The 27,939-nt window shown below is 34.5% G+C and overlaps 1 protein-coding gene across 1 annotated transcript in view; it reads left to right on the forward strand.

Annotated features, from left to right (window-relative positions):
• Positions 1 to 1,617: 1,617 nt before the first annotated feature.
• CCDC73 (coiled-coil domain containing 73) overlaps positions 1,618 to 27,939 on the forward strand; it is a 56,240-nt gene continuing 29,918 nt past the window's right edge. The window contains exons 1-7 of the mRNA XM_069803980.1: positions 1,618 to 1,749; positions 11,833 to 11,904; positions 15,335 to 15,406; positions 16,178 to 16,213; positions 18,160 to 18,234; positions 20,280 to 20,318; positions 27,005 to 27,140. Coding sequence (XP_069660081.1) covers positions 1,618 to 1,749; positions 11,833 to 11,904; positions 15,335 to 15,406; positions 16,178 to 16,213; positions 18,160 to 18,234; positions 20,280 to 20,318; positions 27,005 to 27,140 — 562 coding nt within the window. The remainder of the gene's footprint in view (positions 1,750 to 11,832; positions 11,905 to 15,334; positions 15,407 to 16,177; positions 16,214 to 18,159; positions 18,235 to 20,279; positions 20,319 to 27,004; positions 27,141 to 27,939) is intronic.

Below are 27,939 nucleotides of genomic sequence, written 5' to 3' on the forward strand. Positions count from 1 at the left end.
TCTATTGGTAAGGAAACAATTTTGAAAACTTGGGTGAAAGAAACATTTTTTTAATGTGCTTTTGAGAGAGTCTGACTTCATCAATTCTAAATTCTTTGGCTTAGGGGAAAAAAAGAGGAGTGGTTTTTTTTATCTTAATGCTTTACTTTAAAAACAAAACAAAAACAAACAAACAAAAAACCCAAACCCAACAACCAAAAAACCCCAACAAAACCAAAACAAACAAAACCCACCAAACAGCCTAGGCCTAAACTGCGTCTAAAATGTATGCAGATTGGCTGCACAGTGCCTGATTGATGTTGGCACATTGACAGAACAGATTGGTTGCCTGAAGTGGTACATGTTTGTACATGGTTCTTATTCAGACATTTATTCACTGCCTCTTCAGAAGTCCTTCAAACATACACATTTTGACACTGGCAACAGAACTTATATAAGTATTTCGTATTGAACAGTTCAGTATTAGTCATATGTTTTAAAATGGAAGACAAAAATGAGCCTGATTTTTCTGTTTTTAGCAAAACCATTATTTCAGTAACTTAGAATAACTTTTGTGGTGGGGCAGCTGGCCAGGGAATCAATCTATTAACCATGACCAAGCAGCTTTAATTTGATCTATGTTAGGGTTTTATTTAGACAACAGCAGAAAAAAGTGGTGAGCCCTGATTTGTAGTTGTTATGGCCCTGTGATACAGACCAGGTCTCTGTTCTTCCTGCAGGAATTCCTTCCTAAGGGTTCTGCGGCATGGCCAGGTCAGTCATAACTCCTGTGCTCTACCCCTACCTCTTTAATTCTTAGTCTAGAAACATGCATGGGGTGTTTCTGGGAAGGAATAGCATTATGTATTCTAGTGGACTGGTGGAAATTCAGTTTCAAGTATTAAAAAAAATATGATCTGGGAAGTACATCTGAAATACGTACAGTTGTTATCTTTTTATAAAACAAATGCTAAGTGTTGTAGTCATCTCTGATGTTACTAATGAACATGCTTTGTCCCTACAGAGACACATGGGGTTTATGTTAGCATAACTCATTACCTTGACAACAGTTAATGTAGCTAGCTTAGAGTACAACATTTTGATACTTGATCTTGTGGGAACAGAACCAAAAAGTTTTTGTTGTTAAAATTCAGAAGCAGAAACTGTGAATGAACCTTTAGTTAATAATTTCAAGCCAGTCTGAAGGTCTCCTTTAAAATTGAGCCTGTCTTGTGATTTTTGAAATCTTGAAGGTAGGTAATTACTTTTTCATGGCCTGATGTGTTACGTGCAGTACCTTCATGCCAGTGCAGGGCAGTAGCTGTGGAAAAAAACCCTGTACTACTACCTTTTTCATGCTCATCACAGTCTTTATTTAAAACTAAAACCAAGCCAAAAAAAGAGGAAAAACAAATTAATGTGGTGAATTAATGATAAAGCTGTTTGTTTTCTATTACAATATCGCACAGTAATTTAAAATGAAAATACTATTCGTTGCATGATGGCTATAACTAGTAGTTTTACTCTTTGCAAAAAGAATTTGCTTCCATATTTGCAAATTTTGCAGTTTGAATATTCTCTTAAAGATAAACTGGAGAGAAAATACACATTTTTATTTTGCAGAAACAAGTTTGAAGAATGGATGCAGACTTTAAAACACAGGCACTTGACTCAAGTCTTCAAAGTCCATCAGAGACATTACTTTCCATTCGACTCTTAGACTTTAAAACAAGTTTATTGGAGACAATAGAAGAATTGCGTATAAGAAGGGTAAATGTGTTTATATTGTTTTTTAGTGTTTCTTTGTCTTATTTCTGTCTCCCTGTATGTAATCATAAAATACATCATGAAGTTTACACACACTTAAGCAGCATTTTTTTAAGTAATTCACCAACCAGGATTTTGTTTAAAAATGTCATGGGTTTAGGCAGTGTCTGTATTAGAAATTTCTGTGCAGGCAGCACAAAGACAACAGGGTTGCATGGCAATGAATTTGGCTTTCCTGTAATAATGTACAATGTTGCTACAGTTGATCACCAGGCTATAGACAAAAATGATCTACATTAAATTTTTGTATTTCATTGTAGTTCCTCTCTTTAAGAACAGCCTTTAATATGAAGAGGAAAGAAAGAGAATCCAAGTCATTGCCAAGTCCATAAGTCTTTCTCATTTCATAGATGGATTTACTATTTGCCAGAAAAGCAGTGATTTTGACTTATTTTTGTCTGTTTACTTGTGCTTTTTAGAATTGCCTAAAAGGGAAAAGAGCTACTGTGATAACCAAATCTGCTTTATTTCACCATTTTTAAATTGCTAAACTATTAAGCTAGAGCTCTACAATAATAACATATTGAGTATTGTGGGTGGGGTGTGTGTTTTGTGTTTGAAATACGAGTTGAATCATCTTGTAGTACTAAGGTAAAATTGTTTCTGCACTGTTGAAGGCAGCTATATTTTTTCTGTGGTTAATTTTTCAGTTATGTTTTTCTGTGGTTACTTTTTCAGTTGTATGTCTGTAAACATTTGTTTCTATTTCTCCCCTTAGTGTTTCTGAACTGTTGGTTTTTTTGAAAGACCTAAAGTATATCTTTCTGCATTTGATGAATTTGACCTGTTCAAAAGATGTGTATTATTACTTTTAAAATATTAGTATTGATGACATGCTTGATTTGTGCTTATTTTGATCTAAGTTAAATGCTATAATCCTCTCTTTAAAAACCATAAACAAAAGAATAACTGCCATAAAAAAACCAAAACAAAACAAAAACCCACAAAACTGCTGCATAAGAAAGTGAAGTAAAAGTTCTGCTGGTTTCTTACTACTTTTGCCACTTCCTTTACAAGTTGCTTGTGAGGCTCACAGTAGACTGATAGGCTGATGAAGGCAGTATAACCAGTATAGTGGATTTTCCTCTCAATTTTGTCTTTGACCTGTGGCTTGACCTTAAATGAGATATTTTACCTTGGTTTGCTTCTGTTTCTCTTCCCATTGTTGGTCTTGCTTGTCACTTAGACAGGAGTCTTTTCAGGGCAGGAACTATCATGTATTTTGAGTTCAATGAACTGCCTTGAATGGCTGGTTGTACAGTAGTATAAATTCAAATTAATAAAAATTAATTTGCAGATGAAATTATCTGTGCAAAGCTAGACAGATAAAAATTAAACTCTTAATTAAATATTAAACTATTTTGAGAGACTTGATACAATCTGTACTTGATACCATAAGATACTATTTTAAAGAAGAAAATTCATTTTTCTGAATATGCTGATATAAATAAATGCACTGAGTTCATCTATCTGTTTTTCACTTTTCTTGGTTAAGCATATAGCTGTAGTTAAACTCTCAAAAATAATTTCGAGGAGTTGCTGATAATAAGTGACTGTTCTGCTATTTTACAGATTAAATACCAATTAATGGTAGCTGTGCATGTTTATTCTGGAGAATATATTGCTTAAACTATTATACTTGATACAGCTTCACTTTATTCTTTTGGCTGTTCACAGAGTCTTTGTTCTAATATAAATTAACTTAATATGAATATGTATGTAATTAAAAGCTACAAAAAATGATATTACTCTTTCCCCTGCCCCCAGGGATTACTTCACACTCCAATAGTTTGAATGTCCTTCTATTTTTTTGCCAGTTTAGCTTTCACACTCATCAAGCACCGATCAGCCCAGTGATTCTTTTGTGGTGGATATCCCATTCACTTTGTTCCAAAGTCTGTCAGCCCTGCTTTGCAATCAGCCAACTTCATTTTGTTGAGTAATAAGAGATGATCCTTTTCATAAGAGAGAAATATAATTGATTTTGACAGTATAAAGTTGCAGCATAGTAGGTCAATTGGAAGTCTTTAATGCTTTCTGAAGTACAATGCATATAGGACAACCAACATTAGGTTTAAGGATAATGTTTACAAGGACAAGAAAGCACATATGTTGTGTATTGAATTATTTTCTTTCTTGACCTCGATACAAAAAAACATCCTCAGCCAGAAAAGCATGTAAACATAAGACATTAAGGAAACTCTTCCTTAATTCTGTAGAAATGTATTTTAATACCCTGGGGATATGGGTGTTTTTAGTAGCAGTTGAAGCAGTGTAGGTGATGATTAGCTGAACACAAGAAAGATAAATCTTAGTGATGATTTTTAAAATTTTACTAATGTTTTTCTTTGGTGCAAAGGGTAAGTTTCAGTGGCCTGTTTCCATACCTGAAAACAAGCACCTGTTGAGGCTCTTTCTGGTGTTAAGTCTGGCTAATACTACAGACTCTGTCATTTGTGCCTTGAGCTTATTAGATTTTATACTCTTCTGTTTAGTAAAAATTACAAAGAATAAATTTTGCTCTTCTCTCTTTGGGCAGTTATGATATAGATATAACTTGGTAGTGCTTATCTTTTAACTAAATTACTTTTTAAGACGTGGTTTTTCCAGCTGTCAAATTGTCTCACATTTTTTACAAGGTAATTTTTCTTTAATACAACCTGGTGTTCTTTTACGGTAAAGAACATTAGCGTTGCAAAGGGCATTGAGTTTACCCCTAAAAACATTTTCTATGTTCAAATGAATATTTTAATATAGGATTCTTTAAATATTTTCTTTTAGAATCCTGGATCCCTCCCCCACCCCTGAATTTTGTCAATTGAAGCCATATTGACTTGTTACTGGTATTTATCATCCTACTATTTACCATCAAGCACTGTATAAAACTTCTCCTTTGCTTGATCCAAAGGTATATGTTGACATAGCAGGTGGTATTAGAATCAGCCACCAGAAGTGGGGATGAGATGTCTGATTTGCCAGGAAATTTCCTACCTGTGCTCACAGCAATTTCCTACCTGTGCTCACAGCATAGGAATGCGGGGTCTCAAGACTTCTGGAATCAGTTCCATGTTGTGGACAGGAATATTCCTTAGAGGCTAGTTGGTGCTATCATTTTGCTGTTATTGATTCTAGTCTCCTTCCCTGCCCCTAATGCTCTTTTTCTCATCTTCCTTTTCCCTGTTTTTTCTAGTTTCTGTCCCTTTCTGTCTTTTGTTCTGCCTTCTTCTGTTTTTATATAAATTAGACCTTTTTGTGCTTACCCACTTTCATGCTGATGGCCAGTAAGCAGTCAATGAGAAAGTAAATGTCCTTCTTGTATTTTCTTACTTATTTGCTAAAAGAGGCAAATCCTGAATCATGTCTGTTGTCATGATGCAGATATTATGGCTTTCACAACATCTCAGCTTGAATGGTTTTTTCTGGTTGCTGTTCTCAGAAGCAGTAGCTTACCCTACTGCTGCAGAGTTGTATGTGCTTTTCCTTTCAGATAGATTTGAACAAGTTTATCTCAATTCCTCTTACTTTATCTTTGCTATGGCTTTGGCTAGCCTACTCCAAGTTCTTCAGCACAGTGGCCTATTTCTAGGTTTTCTTACAGGGAGAACAGGAAGGAGCTTTGCTCACTCTTAACTACTCTCTTCCATTGCCAAAATGTACTTCTGCTTTCTGGCAACTGTGAAGGATTTGCACGGCACAGTGTAGCACTGTATAGCACATGGTAGCCCTGGATTCCAGGGCTAGTCTGCTCCAGAACGGGAGAGAGGTACAAAATTGTGCAGAGCTAACTCATCTATTTAGCAGTGTTTCACAGATAAGATGGGCAAGTGGAGCTCAGTATTGAGATGAAAATTGAAAGTTGCATTATAAGGTTAGTATTTGGAAATGTCACTTAGGCCCAAAAGGCAAATTGTTTTTTGAGATATTAAATGAAGAAATTTGATGAAACCATGAACTTAGTTACCAGATGAAGGAGCAAAGCAGAAGGACTAAACCTGAGTTATTAATGGTATATTGGTGGACATGCCAGTTATGGTCATAACAGTCATATTGGTTGACTATCCAGACGTAAAAAAACCCCAGAAACATTACAAGACACGTAAAGCTAAACCTTGTTGGAGGCATGTTCTGCGGGAGAACCACCACCTTCAGATGTGTGGAATAGCAGAGAAATTAAAAAGGGCACCAGAGGCACCTGCTGTAGCTATACAGGTAGCTGTGTGGAAACAATAATTCTGCAGCAACCAAAAATGTGAGGTTGAATGAAACTGTTGCGTAAATAAATATTTTCTTTTTTTTTTTACTTAAAAAGAGCTTGGTTTTAAGTTATTTTCAGGCTGTTGCACAGGGTAAGTATAGAATCATGAAAGAAAGGAAAGTTTTAATACTCTATTTTGAAGTTTCTATTCATGAGGGCAATTACTATTGCAGAAAGTAAGACAAATGTTTTCTCGAAACAAAGAGTATGCTAGGGAAATGCAAGATTTAGTGAGGTTTATTGCAAGGAACAATTCTAACTGCTAACAAACAGTAAGAATGGTGAAGAACTTGATTCTCTTAAAGGATGGAATAAAAAGAGGAAATTAAGAGCAGGGGGGAGAAACAATGATAAAATAACACAGAATAGAAATGTGGGTGGCTTTTTTGTTGGTTTTTTTGGTGGGGTTTTTTTTTTTTTTTGTTACCTAGAAGTCAGCAAACAGGATACCACTAACACAGGCTGCAGGGAAACAGAACAAAAACTTCTAGCAGTCTTATATCTGGATTTTCTGCCTAAATGTAAATTAGGGTACTTTTTAGCAAGATGATGGAAACAAGGAAAGCTGAATATTTAAAAAAGAAAAAAAAGTGTGTATGTGGATATAAAAGAATAAGCAATATTGAAGTTTATGGATCTCATGACTGTGACACACACAACATTGTTATTCAAGTCAGTAAGCAGTGTGTTAGCTTATGATTTCTGTGTTAGTAAATAATGTGGCTTTTGATTAGGAAGTGATTACTTGGAGAGAAGAGCATTGTAAATATCAATGCAAACACATAAAGGAACATGTTTCGATAGCTGAGTTTTATTTAAATACAGAGCAATTGCAGCCTATGCAGTGGAATCAAGGACAGAGCAATGAAAGATTTCCAAAGGAAGAAGTGGTTGGTATACATCTCTGCTTCTGAAAAAGGAAAGTCGTTACCTGTCATAACTATTAAGATCCAAAGATGTTGTGTCAGGAACTAAAGTTAGAATAAAGCTGTTATAAATATTTTCTCTCCATTTAACATTTGTCCCGGGAACAAAACTTAAGAAGGATATCCATGTGGTCTACTAAAAGTTATACCGGACTGTTTAGTTCATGAAGGTTATTCTAATTATAGTACGAAACAATCAGAAACTGTAGTTTCTGAGTACTATTTGATTGACCTGCATGAGAAATTGGATGTGCAATTTTGTAGGAGGTAGATTATGAGTTCAAAAAAGATAATAAAAGTACCTAGCAGCAGTTTTGGCTGCCTGGACGTGAGCCAGCTGTACTCTGTTCCTAAATCTGTTCAGGGTCAAGAATCGAGGGGGCTTGACCAATCCACAGCCCATCTTGTAAAACTACAGCCTGAAGCAAACACTTTAAAGAAGGCTTGACACTTTCTAAAGGTTATAACAAGTAAATAAACCATCAAATTACTCCTCTTTTATTGTTATGGTGGTCTTTTTTATAAAAACACTTAAATCCATGTAGTCCTAAGGCATATAATAAAAAAAGGAACACTTTTAAGGTTTTGTGGGTTTTTGATACCCCATCAAAGTTATATACAATATTATTCTCCTAAATATAACAAAAATGTTTTTGTCTTATTAAACAGCTGGTGGAACTTCAAAAAAAAAAAGCTTCACACAAGTTTTAAAAGCTTTCGATTCAAATTGGGTAAACTATAAATGTCCTTTGAAAGAAGTAAAATTGATGGATAAGGCTTATAATTGTTAGTGATTTCACATGAGAACACTTTCATCATGTAATTGTCATTCTCAGTTTAAGTATTTATGATGGTTTTGGTGGTTTTTTTCAACAGTAGTTACATATGTACACGTTTTTGATAGCTTCGAGATTTTCCTTTATAATTTTGGAGTCAGTGGGAGAAGTGTTGTTCACTTAGAACTTTGGTTCTTATCCTCTTTAGTATTCAAAGCAAAGGGCTCAATTAAAATGGAATTTAATGCAGTTTTCAAGCTTGTATTATTGTATTTAATTAGTTAAATGTAAAGTGTTTGGTATGGGTGTGGCAATTAACAATTACAAATGTCTTAAATTTTAACATGCTGTTTCTTAGAACAAGTGTGAAATTTTAAACCAAGTACCTGCACAAAAATCTATTTCTGTATTTTCGGTGTCTTCATTAGGATTTAAAATACTTACACATTTTAAAATTGAAATGGTATATGTGCTGCTTTTTATATACCCCAAAGGCTGGGTTTCATTTAGGTAGCTGTTGCATTTTGGTAAGCCCAGTCTATGTGAATTGAAGTTTTCTTTGTGAAGAATTTGTAATGCTAGTATCTGCTATGTTGTTCCCCTTTAAAAGATTATTTTCCTTTTATTTCATGGTAAGTTTAATATGGATAGATACTTGTTGATCTCCAACAACCATTGAAATTAGTGATATATTTGCCATAAATTTTGGTGAGGTCAGAATCACAGAGCATATGTTAAGCTTTTTTCTCTCTGTTACCACTTTACCTTCATAGCTGTATTTCTTTTCTGATGCTAGTTGCAGTTTGAAGTTTGTTTTGTAAATGCTCTAAACTTGAGCTTTTGACTTATGACAAATACACCAAACTAGATGAGTCTACAAAGAAAAGGAGAGACAGTTATATGCATAGAAGCTGAAGAAATGCAGTAATCACTGTGACTACTTTGCATGTTTTCAAAATATATACTTGAAAAATTCGCTAGCATGTTATCAAAAAGCATATTAGGACTCAAATGTGCAGGCACTTCAAGTATTCTGGGGGCAGGTTTACTGTCCATTATGTTGATCTAAATCCATGGTACATTTCCTGTGGCAACATGTTACTGTTGCTTGTGTTGTACCGGTACAGATTCTTGGGTTCCCTGAGGCTAGATTTGATCCATGGGATAACTGGCAACCTCCTTCTCCCTGTGTAGGTTGTGCACTGGATGAAAATTCTGGTTTTGTCTCTGAAATACCTTTACATATGCTAGTGCCTGCACAGGGGGGTGGCAGTCTGGAGTTATGGAAGAATACTACTGCAGTGCATTTTGATTAGTTTAGGAATAATTTACATGGTGTGTTTAAGGGTCAGATTTTATAATCCTTACTTCTTACAATTTTGAACAAGACTTTTACTAATAATATATCATTTTAATAGCATTTGTTGCTTAATGACATAAATTGCTTAAGATTACACTTCTCTAAGAAGCTGTAAGTCAACCTTATTTGTTTTTATCACTCCAGGGAACTTAGGGGGATGTCTTTTTCTTTCAGTACTTATAGATTAGTATCAGAAAACAAATTCATTGCAACTCTGAAGTACTATTTGTTAAGGCAGAACTGGGAAGCATTGATAATCTTTTCAATTCTCTCTTTCCCTTTTTTTTTTTTTTTTTTTTTTACCTTGAGGCATATGAAATCTTTAGGTCTCTACTCCATCTATATTCTGCTGGTACATATCAGAGAAGCAAGAGCTAAAGAACTTTAGTTCTCTGTGAGCGAAATTTTAATTTTAAATGTATGTTCAATATTTTATATATAAAAATTCACATGAGTGTTGAGCTTTAGTTTTAGATCCTGCAAGTAACTCTTGAAATGCTTAGGGGTAGCCTCCTGTGGATAGAAGTGTGTGTTATTTCTATCCACACATGTGCCTGTAAACTGCCTGTTAATCAAGGAAGTCAGTTTTGACCCTTAAACCTATAAAAGATGGTAATGTCAAAAACATATTTTAAATCACCTTGGGACATACTTTGCCGTTTTATTTCTATTGATAGTACAGTGGGACTATAGAACAAATGTTATACCAAGTGAGAAAGGGTTGCAAAATCTTCTTGAAAACAGTTTTGCACAAATTGGTGAAGCGTTGTAAATATCCTTATGTCAAAAACTTGGAACCCTCATTTGTACTGGGTTTAGGAAAGAATTGCATTTCTTAAAGATGCAGCATACTTCATTCTTTGTAGCCAAAACATTTGTATTATCTGCTTCACTGTGGAAGGAGGAAGAACCTCAGTTTGCTCTTTCACTGTTTCAGAAAATTTATTACTTCATCCAGAGGTGATTTTTTTTTTTGATTTTTTTTTTTTTATTTCATTATAAGTAATAGTCATTCATGGTATTGCAGTTCAGTAGAATTTTACTTAAAACCCAGTATCAAGAAAATAATCTTTTTGAGGCCTGCTTTTAATTTATTACTAGAGAGATCCATAAATGGCACTTTTTTGTCACTGTTTCCCTGAGGATTATAGTCCTTTCTTTTGTAGTAGTCTGGGCTGTTGAGGTGTGAGTCATTCCAAGAGTGCTTATTTTTTCATCCATTTAGAATGCAGGTTTTAAACTGGAGCGGGGAAGTCGAACTCAAAAAAGCGTAAAGGTGCACATAATATATCAAAATACAGTAATTCAGAGAACACAGTTCAAGTATTGGGAGTACTCTTTTACCCTCATACAGTCAGTTTGGCCCTTGTTGGAGTGTGTCCAACACAAGACCTCAATACATGTTTCTAGTGCACCAATTAATTGAAGAGAATCTTAACCTTAAAGTGGTCGCTTTTTCAAGGTGATCATCAGCGTGCAGCAAAAAGGCAAGAAATTAACTTTTTTGAAGCTCAGAGCAACACATTAGTGTAGCTCTCCAGGTCTTTAAAGGATATTCATTATTTTGACCATTTGCAGTAGCAGGACAGTGGTGAATTGCTTATGACATGCATCAAAAGCCTAAATACTATTTTTGCAAGATGTCATGACTGTTTGATAGGGGAACCTGTTGTTCTTCCTTTTTTGAGTATTGTATTTGTAAAGGAAGGCCAGTGCTCATAAAAATTTGACTCAAGGGGAAGCTGATTCCAGTTAGGAAAATTTGACTTTAATACCAGAATGTTTCAGGAAAATTCCCATAAATTTTTAACAACTGTGATTATCAGCAGGTAAGTCTCATTTATTATCACGGAAATAGTTTGATTCTTGACGAAGCGCTCCTGCAAGAACAGGAGATGTGATGCACCTTCCTGTTACTAGTACATGTTCTGGACTGTGAAGGAAACTTTAGACTTTAGTAATGTTCTTCTAAGATTTTCTGGTAGCTCATCTTATCGAAAATACTTGTTGATTATCCATGACTTCCGTTTAACTTTGTACTTTCATCTGGTAGGTCAGAAGGCTTCTTGGCACAAAAGGTTATGATAAATATTTCACTTTTTTTCATAATAACAGAAGTAATCACTGACACAAACTTTTCAGTTGTTCTGGGACATGTCAAAAAGAATGAAGATTCAAATGCTTTGAGTTGAATAATTAAGATGTCCCAAAGATTCTGACTCATTTAACCGTGATTATATGTATCATTGACTAACCATTGGTTCTTGAAGCACTTATTGCAGCTTGCTGAATTTCTCTTAATCTCAGTATTTTGACTCAGTTCATCAGAATTCTCAATCATTTTTCAACTGTGAAGTCAAGTCTGGTTTATTCCCTTTGAGCCTGGTTTTGTTGCAAGATGCAGAAGACAATACGTATGAAGAGGGAACTGTTACTGCTAATTAGGAGAGCTATAATCCTAGCTCTAATCTTCTGCTATGCATTTCAATCTAAATTACTTATTCTGCAAATTTTCTGATGAAAACAGCTGAACTAATCTGCTATTTTACCACATCCAGAGAGCTTTTGTTGCCTTTTTTGCTGTGTGGTTTGTAGGCACATACTATTCTGTGTACTGGACTGTAAAGGAAGAAAAGTATGAATACACAATTTATGTTGGTGTTTGATTTGCAGGTACTGTCTAAAATATGTTTGGTTTTCTTTAACTAGGAAACAGAGATTAATTATGAAGATCAAATCAGTAAAATCATTGTAGAGAAACAGGAACTTGAATGGCAGAAGGTAACTTTACGACATGGCTTTAGTGTTTTAACTGCTGGGATTTAATTTTAATATAATATTTATATGGATTGTGATTTGGTACAATTCCCCTTTTTAAGGCTATTGTAATTTCTAATAGTAGAATGTGGTAGCCAGTAGTTTATTGTCTAGCCATGAACTTCTGTAGCTTTTATACTGATTTGGATTGTGCCCAATCTAGAAGTCTGATTAACAAAAGAGTACCGTCATAATATTTGACATGACTGGAAATCTTCAGTCAAAAGGGATGTAAATATTAAAGCAGTAAGACATTTAGCTTAACATGAGGCATGTTGACACGTTGGTGTGGGGGAAGCTACGCATCAGCTTCTCTGTATTACGCTGGGCTTTGGCAAGTGCAAGTACTAGTGCAGTTGTACAAACAACTTCACTTTGCAATGTTTTGGAGGTGGCAATTTTTCCAAAAAATTATTTTATGCAGAAGCTTATGTGTTAGACATACTCAAAAGTGGTTTGTCAGCTTTTAAACACTCAGAATGAAGTTTGCAGTAAAATAAGTCTAACATTCTTCTTAGGGTTAGGGCTCCTGAGGTTATGCTTTCATAGGAAATCCATTCCCTTCTCTAATACAATCAAACCTATGACCCCTGTCACTAGGTCACAAGATAAAAGGCTTCACTCTGTATATTTTACGATCACAGAAGAAACAATAATTTCAGGTCTATCCTTGATCTTGGGATATTTAACATCTTAGTAGTAAAGGAAGACTATTTCATCTTAGAGTTCATCCTAACCATCTTAAATTAATAATCCTAACTGTGTGATTTTTTTTTCTGAAAGATATATATGTACACACAGAAACAGGAAACATTTTATATTTGTAAAAGCAACAGTGCTTTCAATTTGTAACCCTTCTTTGCTTTTCTTAACCTAGCATTGCAGTTCTTAATAATCTGGGTTCAAAAGGGATGATTTCCATTTATTCTGAGACCTTAACAGCAATTTAATTTACCATTAATAAAAAGATGGGACTTGCAAGCAGTTAGGTGAACTCTTTTTTTTTTTCTCCCCCGCCCCCCGCACTTTGCATTTAACATTGGCACATGGCAAACCTAATGTAAACAATGAGTTGTAGATTTTAGGAAATTCGTATGAGCATATACAGAGCTCTGGAACTTCAAAGAAACAAACTAATACAAGTTTCCAATTCTGGAGATTCCAGTAAGATGAAAATGCTAAGTATGGCATTTAAATTGAATTTGTGACCTGATGGTTTCTGAATGCAGAATCATATTGCCCTCAATAGTAGTTCAGTAAGTAGACAGCTTCCCCTGGCTTATCAAAGGTTCTGTTATACTTTTTTTTTTTTCTTTAGAGGTGTCCCTTACAGTCAATGTTTCTGTGATTCAGTATATATTTTACCTTGAATTTAGTAAACTAGTTTAAAATAAAGACATGACTTGAGCTAAGTTTCTAGTTTAATATTACAATTTTAAAGCAAATCTTTGTTTACATTTTATGAATACTGTTGCTGCTCTCAAAAAATATGCTAGAGTAGGGAAAACAGAATAACTGGTGAAAATATTCCTTTAAATCTAATGAGTATACTTACTATAACATTATAATATCAAAGGTGATTTTGCTTATATTTTTAAAAAGTAAGTTTGTTCTTCACTCTCCCTGCACCACACATACATGGCATGTATGGAAAATTTATTCCAAAACTGAATTTCTGAGAAAGTTATATATAATCATTTTATTTAATAGTCTCGGCTGTGAGGCCTGTTAGGAAATTAATATTTTTAGAAACTTCCCATCTCCTTTTTAGAATAAAATACGTCACTTGAATATACAGTACAAGGAAGACTGTGGTATATTATGAAGGCCTCAGTAACGCTTTTTTCCAGCTATCAATTATGTCAATGACAAAATTGTATGAAGGATTACTATTTTGTGAAAACAAACTTATATCTATATAAATGATTATAAAATACTGGCTTGAATTCCTATAATCTAAAGAAGTGTCACCTTAATTTGACAATACTGTAGATATAAAATTTTATTCCTGTGGGGAGTATGAATACTCCACTGAGAATAGTTGATTTGCTGTCACTGCAGTACTATTTCTGGCTCTCTAGCATACTTGGTATGCTCTTTACCCACTGGAGAACCTGTGTCTTTGAACACAGTTCTAATAAGTGACAGACAACTTGAAGAAAACATTCCCCAAGACTTTTGTTTTCACATTTTTGAATATTTCTTCAAGTAGTATGTATTGTTTGTTAGATGCAAATCAAAACTTTCTCTACTTATCTTACGATGAATTAATGAGTATGTACATGAATATAAAACACCTTACAAGACAAAAATCTGTGGAGGTATCTAAGGGCAACAGCTCTCACTTGTGGAACTCGAAAGCAACACCAATTTGCTGGAGAAAGTAGCAATTTTGGAATGGGCTTTATGTCTGAAAAACTCAATTTCTCAATTGAGGCAGAAGAAGAAATTGGGCTTATCGTGTGTGAAACAAATGATCAATTTATTTTCTCTCAGTCATTCTTCTTAACAGTCTCAATTTATATTTATTTTTGTGCAGTCATTACTTAATCATTTCGTACTTCACACTAATATTCCTTAGCTAAATACCGATCTATATTTTGACATAGCTGTTCAAGGACAGAGCCTCTTGACTACCTTTACCTAATACTTTTTTAGTGTCTAGAATGTAAAAACTGATCTTACAAACATATCTTCTATATTACTTCACCTCGATTGGAGGGGAGGGTTCCTATCTTGTATAGGAACATGCTTAAAGATGTCAAAGATTTCCAACTTGCAGAGTGTAGTATTAGTCTATGAGATTATGATATGAAATAACAAAAATAAAAATAATACTACGTCTTTTAACTCATTTTCTTGTTTGTATGGATGAGAGTAAAGCCAGGCAGTAGGATGATAAAAACACTTAGTCTTTTCTGCCCTCCTTCAGCTCTTTCGTGTAGTTTTTTAAATGACTAAAATGTAACTAAAAACAGAATAACAGATTGTTATTTTTTAATGGGATTATATTTTTTTAATAGAGATTAAAATTAAAATTATGTTATAAGTACCTCGATCCATGTCAAGATGCTGTCTTAAGATGGCAATGGGTGTTGGATTGCTTCTGCAGGTTGATAGGATGAGTAAGAGTTGCTTATAGAAGTCCTAGCAACAACAAATCTGAATTCCAGAGGTGAGAATCGTTACCTGTTATGAATTAAAGAGAAGCTGCTACCAAAAAGATGATTACCAGTTAACAAATGTCTCTCTTTAGTCTTCAAGTTCTGTTTTTAATCAGTTATGTCTTTCTAAAAATACTTTACAAGGAATCAGGATTTTTCTTGAAATACTGTATGTATGGATTGCCGTAAGATAATATTTAAAACACACTGTTGTTTTTTTGCATGAGCAGGAAACCCTGCAGCATCAGATGGACATATTGCACCAACAAAACAAAGAAGCTATGGCAGCTTTTAAAAAACAGGTAGCAAAATAAGGCCTTCTAGCTTTGACAGTGAGATTTTAAAATATGATGGCATAATAGCTAGTTATCAGTTAGTATTAAAATATTTTTCTGTTGCATATAAAATGTTAGAATATACAGCTCAAAGAAATCAGGTCTTTTTCTTTCTTCCAGACACAGTATAATGCCTGTAATTTGATAGGTCTTCCCAGTAAGCCACTCTTCTGCGATTTTTCATTTTTATTTTTCCAACAATTCCTAGAGAAAATAATGCTTCTTTTAATTGGTTTTGGGGATTGTTTGTTTTCCCCTCTTTAAGATGGCATATCCTCTGCAAGGTTAGATTCATAAACCATGGTAGAAGATCTGCCACATAACTTATTCTGTTCAACATTTGAAAGTGTGTGTTTCAGTCTTTCACATTAGGGTTGTGGTGGTTTTCCTCCATAATATATAATCAACGAATATGAGTGCTGAAAGAACTTGCAGAGAACAGTCATAGGAACTCAAACTGTTGCACATGGTGATGAAGAATTTATCACTAATGCTGCATCACAATCGTATCACACAAAACAGAAATTGACAAGTAATTAGGTTTTTCTTTCTTGAAAAAATAATTTGTGATTCACAAGGTTGCTGCTTGTGACTCTATAGTTACTATAGTTAAAGAAAAAAACAGGAAGTACATTATGCAGGGTAATATAACTATATTGTCTTGTCAAGCTGCTTGAGTAAAATTAATCCCATGTGCTGTATTGATTTGTTGTTTCTTTTTTTTATGCCACTGCCAAGTTACAGGCAAGGATGTTTGTCATGGAAGAAGAAAAGGTACTCTATGTTACAATGATTTGTTATTTGTCATCCAGTGAAGCACATAAGCAAATGATAATGCCATATAACTTACCAAACATGCTCTTAAGTATAAACTAAGTATATTACAATTATATTATTTTTTTCTTGCTATGGCCTTTGCAAAAGAAATTTCTTTATAACCTTTGTTACTTTTGGGTTTTTGTTTATAGCCTATAGAACTTTAACTACTTGTGAAATGTCACTTTAAAATCTGCTTATGCTAAAAATCAGTTGGGGGGAAAAAAGTCTAATTTGCTTATTCTATATTTATAGAATCATAGAATGGTTTGGGTTGGAAGGGACCTTAAAGATCATCTAGTTCCAACTTCCCCTGCCATGGGCAGGGATACCTTCCACTAGACCAGGTTGCTCGAAGCCCCACCTGGCCTTTTGTATAGCTACTGAAGCTATGCAAAATTTAGTTTCATTTGGGGGTTTGGAACAAATTGTCATAAGCCTTTTTCACATACTAGTGAAAAATAACAATTCTAACTGGTTTAGTAAAACCAGATTTTAATAGGGCTTTTATTGATTTACCTGACCTGATTTCCTAAGGAACTTGAACTAAACTGAAGTAAGATATACTCAAGTCTGAATTGATGGGGTTTTTCTTAACCATGTGAGTTTTTATACCAAGCTGAGTGCCTGCTTCCTCTTCCGAATGAAGGTTTTGCATTTGTTATGCTAGGAGCCTGTTTCAAACAGCAAAGCCAATGAATGTCTGTGTGTGGACTCTATTGTTTCACTTAAATTTCCCAATGATTAAGCATGGATGAGTAAGCTGTATGTTTCAAAGAACTTGCACAGAAATTTGCAAACAAGTGAAATTGGTTTGAAAGTATATCAAAGTAAACTTTATTGTCTGCTGCATTTGTGTTATCTGGTTAACTTATTTTCTTGCTTGTATTTGGAGTTTTTTCTTGTTAAGACATCCTTTTGGTCCATACATACCTATGTAGTAGTCCCTGATTTGTATTTTCAATGACAGCCACTGTTTCAGAATTAAATTGTGTGCTGTTTTTATTTTGTTGGGTTTTTTTTTCTCTAAATACTTCCACTGAATTCAATAGTACTTTCGGTACTTTATACCAAAGTAACTGAAAGAATAAATCAGGCTGTAGTGTTTCAGGACAGAGTTTGAATACAAAGACCAATTTTCGTTCCAATTTACATTATATGTACTTTAACTCATCAAGATGGTTCCAGGAGATTGCACAGCCAGCACTATGTTAGAAATGACCGAAACACACAGGGGTGGTTGAATGGATGTATTTGTTTTCCCTGGCATATTCTCTGATATCTAGATTCTGCTCTCCCTGTGTAGATTGCTGCCCAAGTTTCTTACCTGATTTAAGTCCACTGAAGTCCTTTGACTTTGTTCACATGCATATATATGTGTGTGTGTATATATACACACACGCATATATATATATATATATATATATAAAAAAATAAATATAAAATGTGCTTGCATGTATTTAGTAATTCTAGTGATAGCAGATTATAGTTCAATCTTTGTGGACTAGAAAAGCTGAGGAGGTTGTTCCTGTGAAGAGCCTGCTACAGCAGATAAGAAAGTGGATTTACCTGATACTTTCTTTGTTATTTACTATCTTTGTTCTAAACTAAAGTAACTTATTAATTCTGCCTTTGTCAGGCTTGTCTCTCCCAGAACAGAAAATTTTAAAACTTACTGACTAGTCATAAGTGGTGAAAATATACTATCGTGTTTTCACTTTTCTTTTTATAGCAATATATGTGTACATTTTAAAATTATTTAGCTGAACTTTGACCTGGTTTTGCCAATGAATTGTTATGTCATAGTGGAGTAGTGCTTTATTTTTGTAACATTCTTGTTGATAAATTCTTGTTGTAAATGCATTTATTCTGTCCAAATCCTGAAGTACAGCTTTTGTTGAAAGGGGAAATATCAACTTGCTGTAGAAACAAAAGAAAAAGAAATTGATGGACTGAAAGAAGCATTAAAAGCATTACAGGTAAACTGTTATTTTTGTTAAATAACTTTCTTTAGTATGCAAGTGTTTTGGTTTTAGCTTTTTCACTGGTAAGAAAATAGTTGTTTTTAAGAGGGCCTTTAAGGCCTTCTCATTTAATCTTTCTAGTACATGTACACCTTGCTTTCTGAGTTTCTGTTCTAGTCTTCAGTGTCAAGATGACTTTAAGTTAGCCTTCCAGCTAAAGTTCTTTTCCTCCAGAAGAACTGCAGACTCAGTAGAAGTCCAAATAGCACATGAGATATGCTTTCTTTTCATTTCCATAGTCTTCCGCTTTCTTTCTATTCTTGTCTTCTTACTTCTCACCTGTTTGGAAACTTTGGTTTTGGACTCCTAAACAGTTACAAGTATTCACACTGGGCCTCCAACTCAGTGCTACCTGTGTTTTTTATTATTTTCCTTTGTTTCACTAGGAGGTTTCTGTATTTACCACTTAATCCATGGCTTTCCAATGCCTATTTGACAGTAAAATCGTCAGATAAACATACAATTTACTCTGGTGCTGCTTAGTGTTAGTTCTGTATTGTATTTTATATCATTACATGGTGTTGGAGCAGTTGCGGCTGTGATTCACAGTTACTTGAAATAAAGGAAGACATAGGGACATAGCTAGTATTTGGCTTTCTTTTAATGACCAAGGCAGATATTTTGAAAATGGATTAAAAGAGTAAAACTCAACACAGAAGAGAATTAGTATTGTAATGCGTTGTCAGATTTGTCAGATTTCAGGTATTGCCACAAACCAATTATTTTTCTGCCCAAAACTGAGATAATAATTCTATTGAAAACAAATTGGTTATCATGTATTATTACCCATGATTTTGCAACATGTTTGGTTCTTATTAACATTCTCTTACAATGGGATGCATTTACTTGTTATCAGTTAATCATTTAGTTAACAGTGAAGGTATTTTAAGAGCAAAAAGAAAATTATTCCCATGGCTGGCCTTCTATGCAATAGCTGTAAGGATTTTGTTGCCTTCTTCAAACCTTGGTATAGCACAGATAATGTAGGATATCTCTCCATGGTCTGCTGAACGTAGTATGTGGGGACAGCAAGAGTAATGAAAGATGCCACTGGCCTTTCTTTTGTAAGATAAAACAGAAAAAAAGCTTAACGTTAAATGTTTAATGTTCACAGATCAAACATTTGTGTAACAGCATAGTTCAGATCTAGGAAATTCTGCTGTGCCTTGTGGAAGCAGGAGGTTACAATGAACATGTGGACCCAGAAAAATTATTTGGAAATCAGCCTAAAATAAGAGTGAAGAATTTCTAATTTGATTCTGTAGTCCTCTCCATCCAGAGAGTCAGAATTCTACCTTAAAATGATTGTTCTCTAGGCTTAGGGGTTTTTTTTCTAGAAATAATATTTTCTGTATAAGATTTACACACACTGGGTTCTTTGACATTTCTCTTTAAGTGCTTTAAGTTATAGAGACTAAAGCTCTTGAGATCTTAAGTATTATGCAAGTCAAAATTCTCTGATGTCTGTGGTGTATGAAAAACAGTGTTAATTACTTCAAATGTCAGTTTTGTTATTAAAGCATGCAAGATTTGTTCAATATGTCTTTATATGCTACCAGTTAGAATATCTACCTAGAATATTTTTTTTCCCCAACAGAGAACACACTTATATTTCTCTAGGACTTGAGGGAATACTTTCATTTTTATCTCTGTTTTCTTCTCTGTTTATTTCTAAGAATCTAGTTTACAGGCTGTGGTCCATTTACACATTATTTTTATGATACATGTCAGAAAACACAAGGATTTATGCATTTTTCAAAACTCCTCTAGTAACAAATCACTGTAAAGCATTTTTACGTAATTTAAATATTGAAGTGAAATTATGTAAAGTGAATCTAATAATAAAAGAAATAGTGTAATCTTTAATTCAAACCAGTATTACTGTATTGGATTGGCAATAAATGCAACTAAATCCAAAGTGTGAGAATACCTAAATATGCAGGTTGTCGTCAGAAGAAATGTAACTACAATTTAATGAATACCTCTCTTTCATTTTACAGATTTCAAAATACACTTTACAAAAGAAACTGAATGAAATGGTAAGAAATTAATAAAAGTGAAAAAATAAGGAACAGCTTTTATGAAAAGAGAATGCCTGCTTAGAGTATAATGCAAATACTAAACAACTCTAATACTTAAATGATAATGTGATAATTATTACAAATAACCAAAAGAGGTGGTACCAGCTTTGAATCTGAAAAACTTTAAAATACGGTGGGTTTAGGTTCTTATAGTGTGATAGCTGCTGTTTAGCATGTAGAATTTTTTCTCCCTGAACTAAAGTGTAATTGGTACATTTGTTCTCCTTATAGACTAGAGTGAAGATTTTTTTTATAGACTGTGATTTGAATAATGTAATTATACTACCCTTACAGGATCTAGCATATTCGTCTCAAAGAAGTAATAGAGAATTTCAAGCAGTTCTTAGTTTTGTTTTTAAGAAAAACTGATAATGTTTTTCCTCTCACTCTTTTTCACTCCTCAGAATTACTTTTTAACATCAGTTCCCCTGAACAGTTTAGATTTCATCCAGTCCAGCTTACTCCCTCTGACACAGAGAATAAATTTATATAGAGTGACAGCATAGTTGCTCTGAACCCTGTTGTCTGTTTTAGGAAGTGAAAGAGTGAGCTGCAGAAACATTGCTAGGCTTGATTGAATAAATGCTGTGAAAATTCTGCTGCTGCTCAACTGGAAAGAATAAAGATAATACTGTCAGACCATTACAAACTGTGATTTTAATTAAGAAGCTCAAAAAACTAGGGTCCAGTTTACCTTTAAGTACCATGACATTTGTACTGAAAGTCATCTTCAACGCTACAGTGGTTTTACACAAAATATGGTGAAATTGAATAATGTGCCCTCTGACCTGGGAGATAAGGCTACAAGTTAAAGATCAAAGGCAACATAAAATGTGTTTTGTCTTACTTCACTTTTAACTTGTATTTATTCTTAAAATACATCTGATCTAAAAATGTATTTAAAATACACAAAATTATTGAACTTAGATTTAGGTCATTTCACATATTACCATTCTTTCATAACTTGCAAGCTCAGTCTTCCATATGAATGAAAATATTTAAATCACAACACCTTTTCTATAAGCTAGAAATGCATCTGTGCTGCTTAAAGAAATATCTTCCTTTCTTATGTTTATAAACTTTTCAATAATTGATTATTTGAATATTTTGAAAACATTGGGGTACTGTTACTTTGATAGAGAGTATGGTTATTAAAAAAGCTATTGAGTGGGGGACAAGGCATTAGAAATTCTCTTTCGCATGTGGCACTAAACATACCGTGTATGGCTTGGCCATATTTATAGAAGATGCTCTGATATGAAATGATGAAAACAAAACCACAAGGTGTAAACAGAAGTGAAATCTTTCCTACAAGCTTATGCAGTAGTGGGCTAATACAGTTTTAGACCAGGTCAAATTCTACCAACTTTACCCCCTGAGTAGTTACACTAAAATAAATGGTATGTTCTAGGGATCAAAGTAGTGTAGTAGCCCACGTAGACTCTCTTAGTCAGTTATCACAAAAGGCAAAATGTTTAAAAGTAAAATGGATGAAATTCCAAACCATTCATTTATCTGAGACCCATTTCTATTTCAATTTTGTTAAAGACAGATTAGATCATGCCCTGGCTAGTGTTTTGAAAGTAAGCAGATGTGCTGTTTAGTTTATATCTGGCACCTTAGCAATGCTGCCAGTCAGTAAAGTAGCTTTTGTATGTGCTGGGGATTGAGCATGCCTTACTGATGTAGCATTTTATTCTGGTTTTGTTCCTTTAATTCTGTTCTTTTAGTCTGGTATAGGCAATGTTAATATTTTGCATATACACCATATTTTAGCATGCTATCCAGTTAAGTTTATGTGAAAATTGGAGTGCTGATATAATTCTTACGGTATATGCTAGAATTTTAAAATAGTGAAAGGTTTTTTTTCATATTGAAAGACTGTATAGAGACAAAGAAATAAAAAATAGAAAATTTTCTTCCATCTTTTCTTTGTTTCCACAATAAAAGTGTTGATTATTGTGTGCAGTGTAGTCACTTTGCACCTCACTGCATATGGATAGTAGCACTCATGCAGTCAGGAGGCTACAGGATGATTACTACGAAGCTAGTTGTCTTGATAGAATACACTTGAGTCTGGGTTCTGTATTGTATTCTGGCTGCTGAAATAAAGAAATAACTGGAGGAAAATGGCCTTGGTCAGGTCTTGATTTCCTCCTTCATTAATTTCCTGGCATGTGATACAATGTAGAATGCTAGAACAGTCTGAGTGTAGCATCTGTTCATGTGTTCCATTGTTAACTTGCATTGTCTGATCCTGGGCGTGTCTGAGAGTGAGCATTTAAGAGTTATTTGTCTTCTGCAGTACTTAAATATATATCATGGTGCTAAAATATAAAATAAACCCAAGAATGATATTAAGGCTAGTGCTGGCTGGTTTAGAGACCAAGTCTTGGGTGCAGTTCAGAAGAGCAAACTTGGAGTGCCAGATCTCTGTGTAGTCAATGGGGAAACATTACTGTCTACAAGGTAGTGATTCAGTGCATCAGTATTAATAAGTAGAGTAGATGGGGTGACTGCCTCTGTGGATGACTGGTAATTAGTCTAATTTCACTTGCTGACTGTGTTTATATTGGTAAACTAAATGTTTGTGAGACCATTTAGTGAAGCTGCAGTCAAGTGATATAAAATGGTTTGGGTTCATTAAACTCTACCACTCTTCAAAAAAGAGGGAAGCTGCATCCAAATAACCCACATTGTTCCTGGCAGACAGTCTCCTGAACCGTGCCCAGGAACTGCTTACATGAGTGCTACTTGGCATAGGCCAAAATGCGTCACGGATGTTTTAACAACAGTATAGGCATTTCCTGAGAGCTTCCCTGCCACCATTTAGTTTTCTAATACGGATGTAGTTGCCAAATGAATGAAAAATTGATTCCTGTAAAATGTTAAATAAATGTAATTTTAAAAGTTGGTTTGTTCTTAGATTATTAAGATAGGAATGTTATTTTTATTTCCTTTCCACATTTTTTAGGAATTTGCCTGTAACTACTATGTTGTTTAAAAATACAGTGAGAAGGCAGTGATACAGTATAAATTAAAAATAATTATTTTGAAGTAGAAAAATAGTGGGAAGTAAAGGAACTATTGTGGAAAAAAATTCCTCTTTTGAAGATTTACAATTGGTAACCCTTTGCATAATTTTCACATGATCTTGCCTTAGGTCTCCATGCTATTACATCTCCTTTGTTTCTTTGACACTTTCACCTCCCAATTACCACCTTCTGCTTCACTGAGTAACTCTGACTAGTGACTCAATTTCCAGAATATCTTTGAGATATGAGCAATTCCCTCTTTGTCTTCCTCCAGTCACCTACCTGACCCTGAGCCATTTCTCTGGTCTAGTTCCACCAAGAAATCATTGTGCCTCAACAAACCATATGGCCACAATCAGTTCCACTCCCCATCCCAGCTTATCTTTATTACTGGTGGAGAGCAGGGCAATAATTCCTATCCTTGCAGTATCAGACATTAGGAAGAACCACCAAGATTCTGTGGGTCTTACTCCAACTCCAGGGTCATACCCTCCCTATCCTGCAGTGTCTCCTGGTATTTCTTGATTGTCTTCTATGGAAGAATGTTTTAAGACCTTTTCACTGTAAGCAGAAGAATCACATACTCAGGCTTTTATTTTACTGTGCACTAAGCCTGGAGAGCAGCTTGCCATCAAAAATCATATTTAGGCCAGTGGTAAGCTTTTGATAAAACTCTTGAGGATATAGCAGGCCAATTCCTTTTCTCACTGGAAAGAGCCCTGGGAAACTACAAAGCCTATTTCTACTTTTCTAGTGAGGAGGAGGGACTAGCACTGTCTTGCTGACTTAAGAAAGAAATAGGGAGAACATGAAGAAAAATCCATATAAAAGAAAGTGAAAAAAACCTCAGATCTTGCCATAAGCTGTTCGAGTCTCAAATTAGTGATGCCTCCCTGCTCATTGATTTCTTAGAATAAATACACCTGAATGATTATCAGGAAAAACAAATACAATTTTTCCTTTTTTTTTTTTTTTTTGTTATAAAATCCACATCCTAGCATTAGTTAAGCACAGTTCTTCAACAGTTTACTTATGATTAGGAAAAAGAGAAAGTAGATGGACATTCACAACCTACATTCCTTGCAGTGATACTGTAAGTGGTGGTGTTTCTTTACCAGTGCTTCCATTATGACTTTCCATTTGCTGTAGTGTGTTTAATTTCATACCTTATAAAACATGAGAAATTTGTATTGTATATCCTCTTTTGCTAGCCTCATGTTGGTCATTTCTTTTGATTACTATCAGCTTTTATTATCCTCTGATGCTTGGACATGTATTGCATTTGTTACTATATGGAAATGGAGCCTTACAGAAGCCAAACAGACTGGGCCAGATTCATCCTTGTGTAACTTGAATTTACACACAGGAATGAATTTGGCCCAATTCATTTTCATTGCTGTGTTGCTCTACTGTAGGTTAGAAACAGATTAGATGTCTAAATAAATGGTTATCTTTTTCTCAGGAACTAATTTAACCCACTCTTTTCAGAGAAAATTAATTTTAAAATTGACCAAATAGTACCTACAAAGCTATTAACTAAAATACAGTATAAAGAGGAACACAAAAAAATTACTGTATGTGAAAGAAGGGATAACAAATAACTTTTAAAAAAACAGTGGCATGTGTCACTGAATATAGTTTCCTGTGAATATGTATTTTCAATCACCCCCTCACAAAACACGAGAGACTAGTAAAATTCATTAAACTTAAATACATTTTACTTAATTACCATGTGGGATTCATTGCAATAATGTATTACTTAGGCCAAGATGTTAACAGAAGTAAAAATAAAGTGTTAGATGCTTACAAAAGTAGTTAGAACACCCCCCCTCTCCCCCCCAGATACATAATCTTAAAATAGAAGTGAATTCATCATATTTGAAGATACTACAACTGCTAATTGATACTGAGGAATTAATAATTACTCGTTAAAAGGTTATTTAGGTTTTTCTGGGAAGCATGGGGTATTAATCTGCATCAGTTTCACTAATCTAAATCAAAGTCACCACTACTCTTTAGAAGTAGTTGATGCACTTCTGGTTTATAGAAGTACATTGAGATTATTTTATTTAGGTGTGTCAAATACACAAATTCTCTCCTAATTGTTCTGGCACTATGTAATTTTTAACGATCCCAGAACCTGAATGGATGAGACTGTCAGGCATCTATTAGTTTAACCCTGCCCTGCTCGAAGGTAGGGTCAGTTAGAGCCAGTTGCACAGAGCTATGTCCAGTCTGATTTTTAATATTTCCACAGACAGATGCTGTAGCCTGTCTGTGCAACCTGTTCCAATGTCTGACCACCCATACAGTAATTTTTGTCCCCTCAAGTTTAAGTGCAAACTCCTGTATTTCACTTTGTGTCAGTGGGCACTAAGAGCCGTCTGGCTGTGTTGTCTTTATTTCCTCCTTCCCCACCTAGTATATATACATATTTGACAAGATCCTCCTGAGTCTTCTCCAGGCTGAACAGTCACAGCTCCCTTAGCCTCTCCTCACATGTCAGGTGCTCAAATCCCTTGATTATCATAGTGGCCCTATACTTTAAACAATGTTGTATTGGAAAAAAAACCCAGTATTTTTGTCTCAGTTTGTATTGCAATGTAGCTTAAAGTTTTCCTTGTTGATTAAAACCATGTTATGCTGGAAAGTGTTTAAGACTATAAAAGGAAGACAGTACATTTACTAGTGGCTTTACAGAGACAAGTGAACACTGTGTGCATAATAGATTGCTTCTGTTATGTAGCAGGAGACAATAACTATCTATAGGCCTTATTTTCATGGTGCATACACTAGCACTGTTGCCAAAGTTTAAGGAGCTCCTACTCTTAGCTGTCTCCAGCTCCTTACTCATTTCTGCCCTGTGCTGCTCTATGAAGGTGCTGGGACAATGGTTATGGGGGCTGTGATTTAAGCTGTCTAGAATTTCTAAACAGGCCCCATATTTTATTGCATTGCTGCAACCTGAGAGTGTGGCATATTTGGTTTAATACTACAGTAGAGACAAATAAGCAGCTGGGGCAATGAGATACAAACATAGCTGCTGAAGCCACTGTATTTTTTTGAATCTGCAGCCAAAGACATGGGCAGGTACAGCCCCTATCTGAATAGCTGATGTAGGGTGGGGACTGCATTAAACTGCGTGGACGTCCTACATCAAAGGAATGCGAGAACGCAATGCAGTACTGAGTAGTAGTGCAGGACAGCAAGTATAAACCACAGGCAGCATTATCATGTTAGGCTATGTTCACAATACAATGGCAAGTTAAATAACATGTTTAAGCCACATAACAAAGGAAAACTTGAAATCAGGATTTGAAAACAGTTAATACAAATACAAGACAGTTACATGAAAGTTCTCCTAAGTATAAGGAACAACATATAAAAATATGTTAATGTGCTTTTTTGATAATCTAACACACAGCTGAAGGCCTTCGACATAAGCTGCTATCTGGAAATGGGAACTGTTGATTAGATATGAAATAGACAACTGAGATGATCTGGGAATGATTTTGCATTTATGCTATTATGTTAAAAAGCATTTGGAGAGCTGATTTATACATGTTAGTTACCATCATTAAGTAGGTACTTCATTTATGTTTCTAACAGGACCAGAAATTACAGATGTACCTAACAGCGAAAGAGGAGCATCATAAGAAACTGAATGAAGTTGAGAGGTGTTATGCTACTATTGCATGTCAGTTTGGAATTGTAAAAGGTGTTCATGGAAAACTAGAGCATAGTGGTATGTATGTCTGAGATGTCATCCAGCATTTGTTTTTGCTGTGTTTTGACAACACTGAGGTGGCGACACCTGAAAATTCAGAAAAATAGCAGCTACCCAGTGCTAAACATCAAATATAACAACTGATAATGACTGTATCTCAGTAGCTTCCTCAGTGTTTCTTTCTGTGACAGTGCTAGGTTAAGCAGCACAGGCCCTGTACCTCTTCTGCTCTTTGCTGATACACTACTACAGTTGTGTGTGTGACCATATAGTAAATGATATTGAGGAACTGATTCATGTTCAAAACAGTCCAGCAGCAGACCCACCCCTTTCAAAAAAAGAAAAAAAAATATTATGCTTAATTTGGATCAGCTTCCTGTTGCCATTCGTCATAATCAACTTAAACAGTTTTACCAGCTCAAATGAGGGGGTGAAAGTAAAGGAATTAGCAAATAGGGGAAAATGAATGCTTTTTAAAGTAGGTTTAATGTTGGGAAATGGACAGAAAGCACTAATGAAATAATAAAAATTATTTTCTAGTACAGAAACATAAAATCTTAAAACCAGTTCAGTAAATAAATAGGATGGTATGAATAATTTTATGCAGTTATTGTTATGTAGATTCTGACTGTATAGCTATTCAAGCTTTACAAATACGTACCTTAACTCTGTTCATGTGTTGAAACATAAAATTATTTGTGAGACTACTAACACGCAAAAATACTATTCCACATACTTTTATTTTATATAAAAATATATTTTTTATCTGTAAAATAACAAAGCTGATAACCTCATGTAATAAAAATACCTCATTTAA

This window comes from Haliaeetus albicilla, chromosome 16 (assembly GCF_947461875.1).
Source record: "Haliaeetus albicilla chromosome 16, bHalAlb1.1, whole genome shotgun sequence".
In the NCBI taxonomy this organism is placed as follows: Eukaryota; Metazoa; Chordata; class Aves; order Accipitriformes; family Accipitridae; genus Haliaeetus; species Haliaeetus albicilla.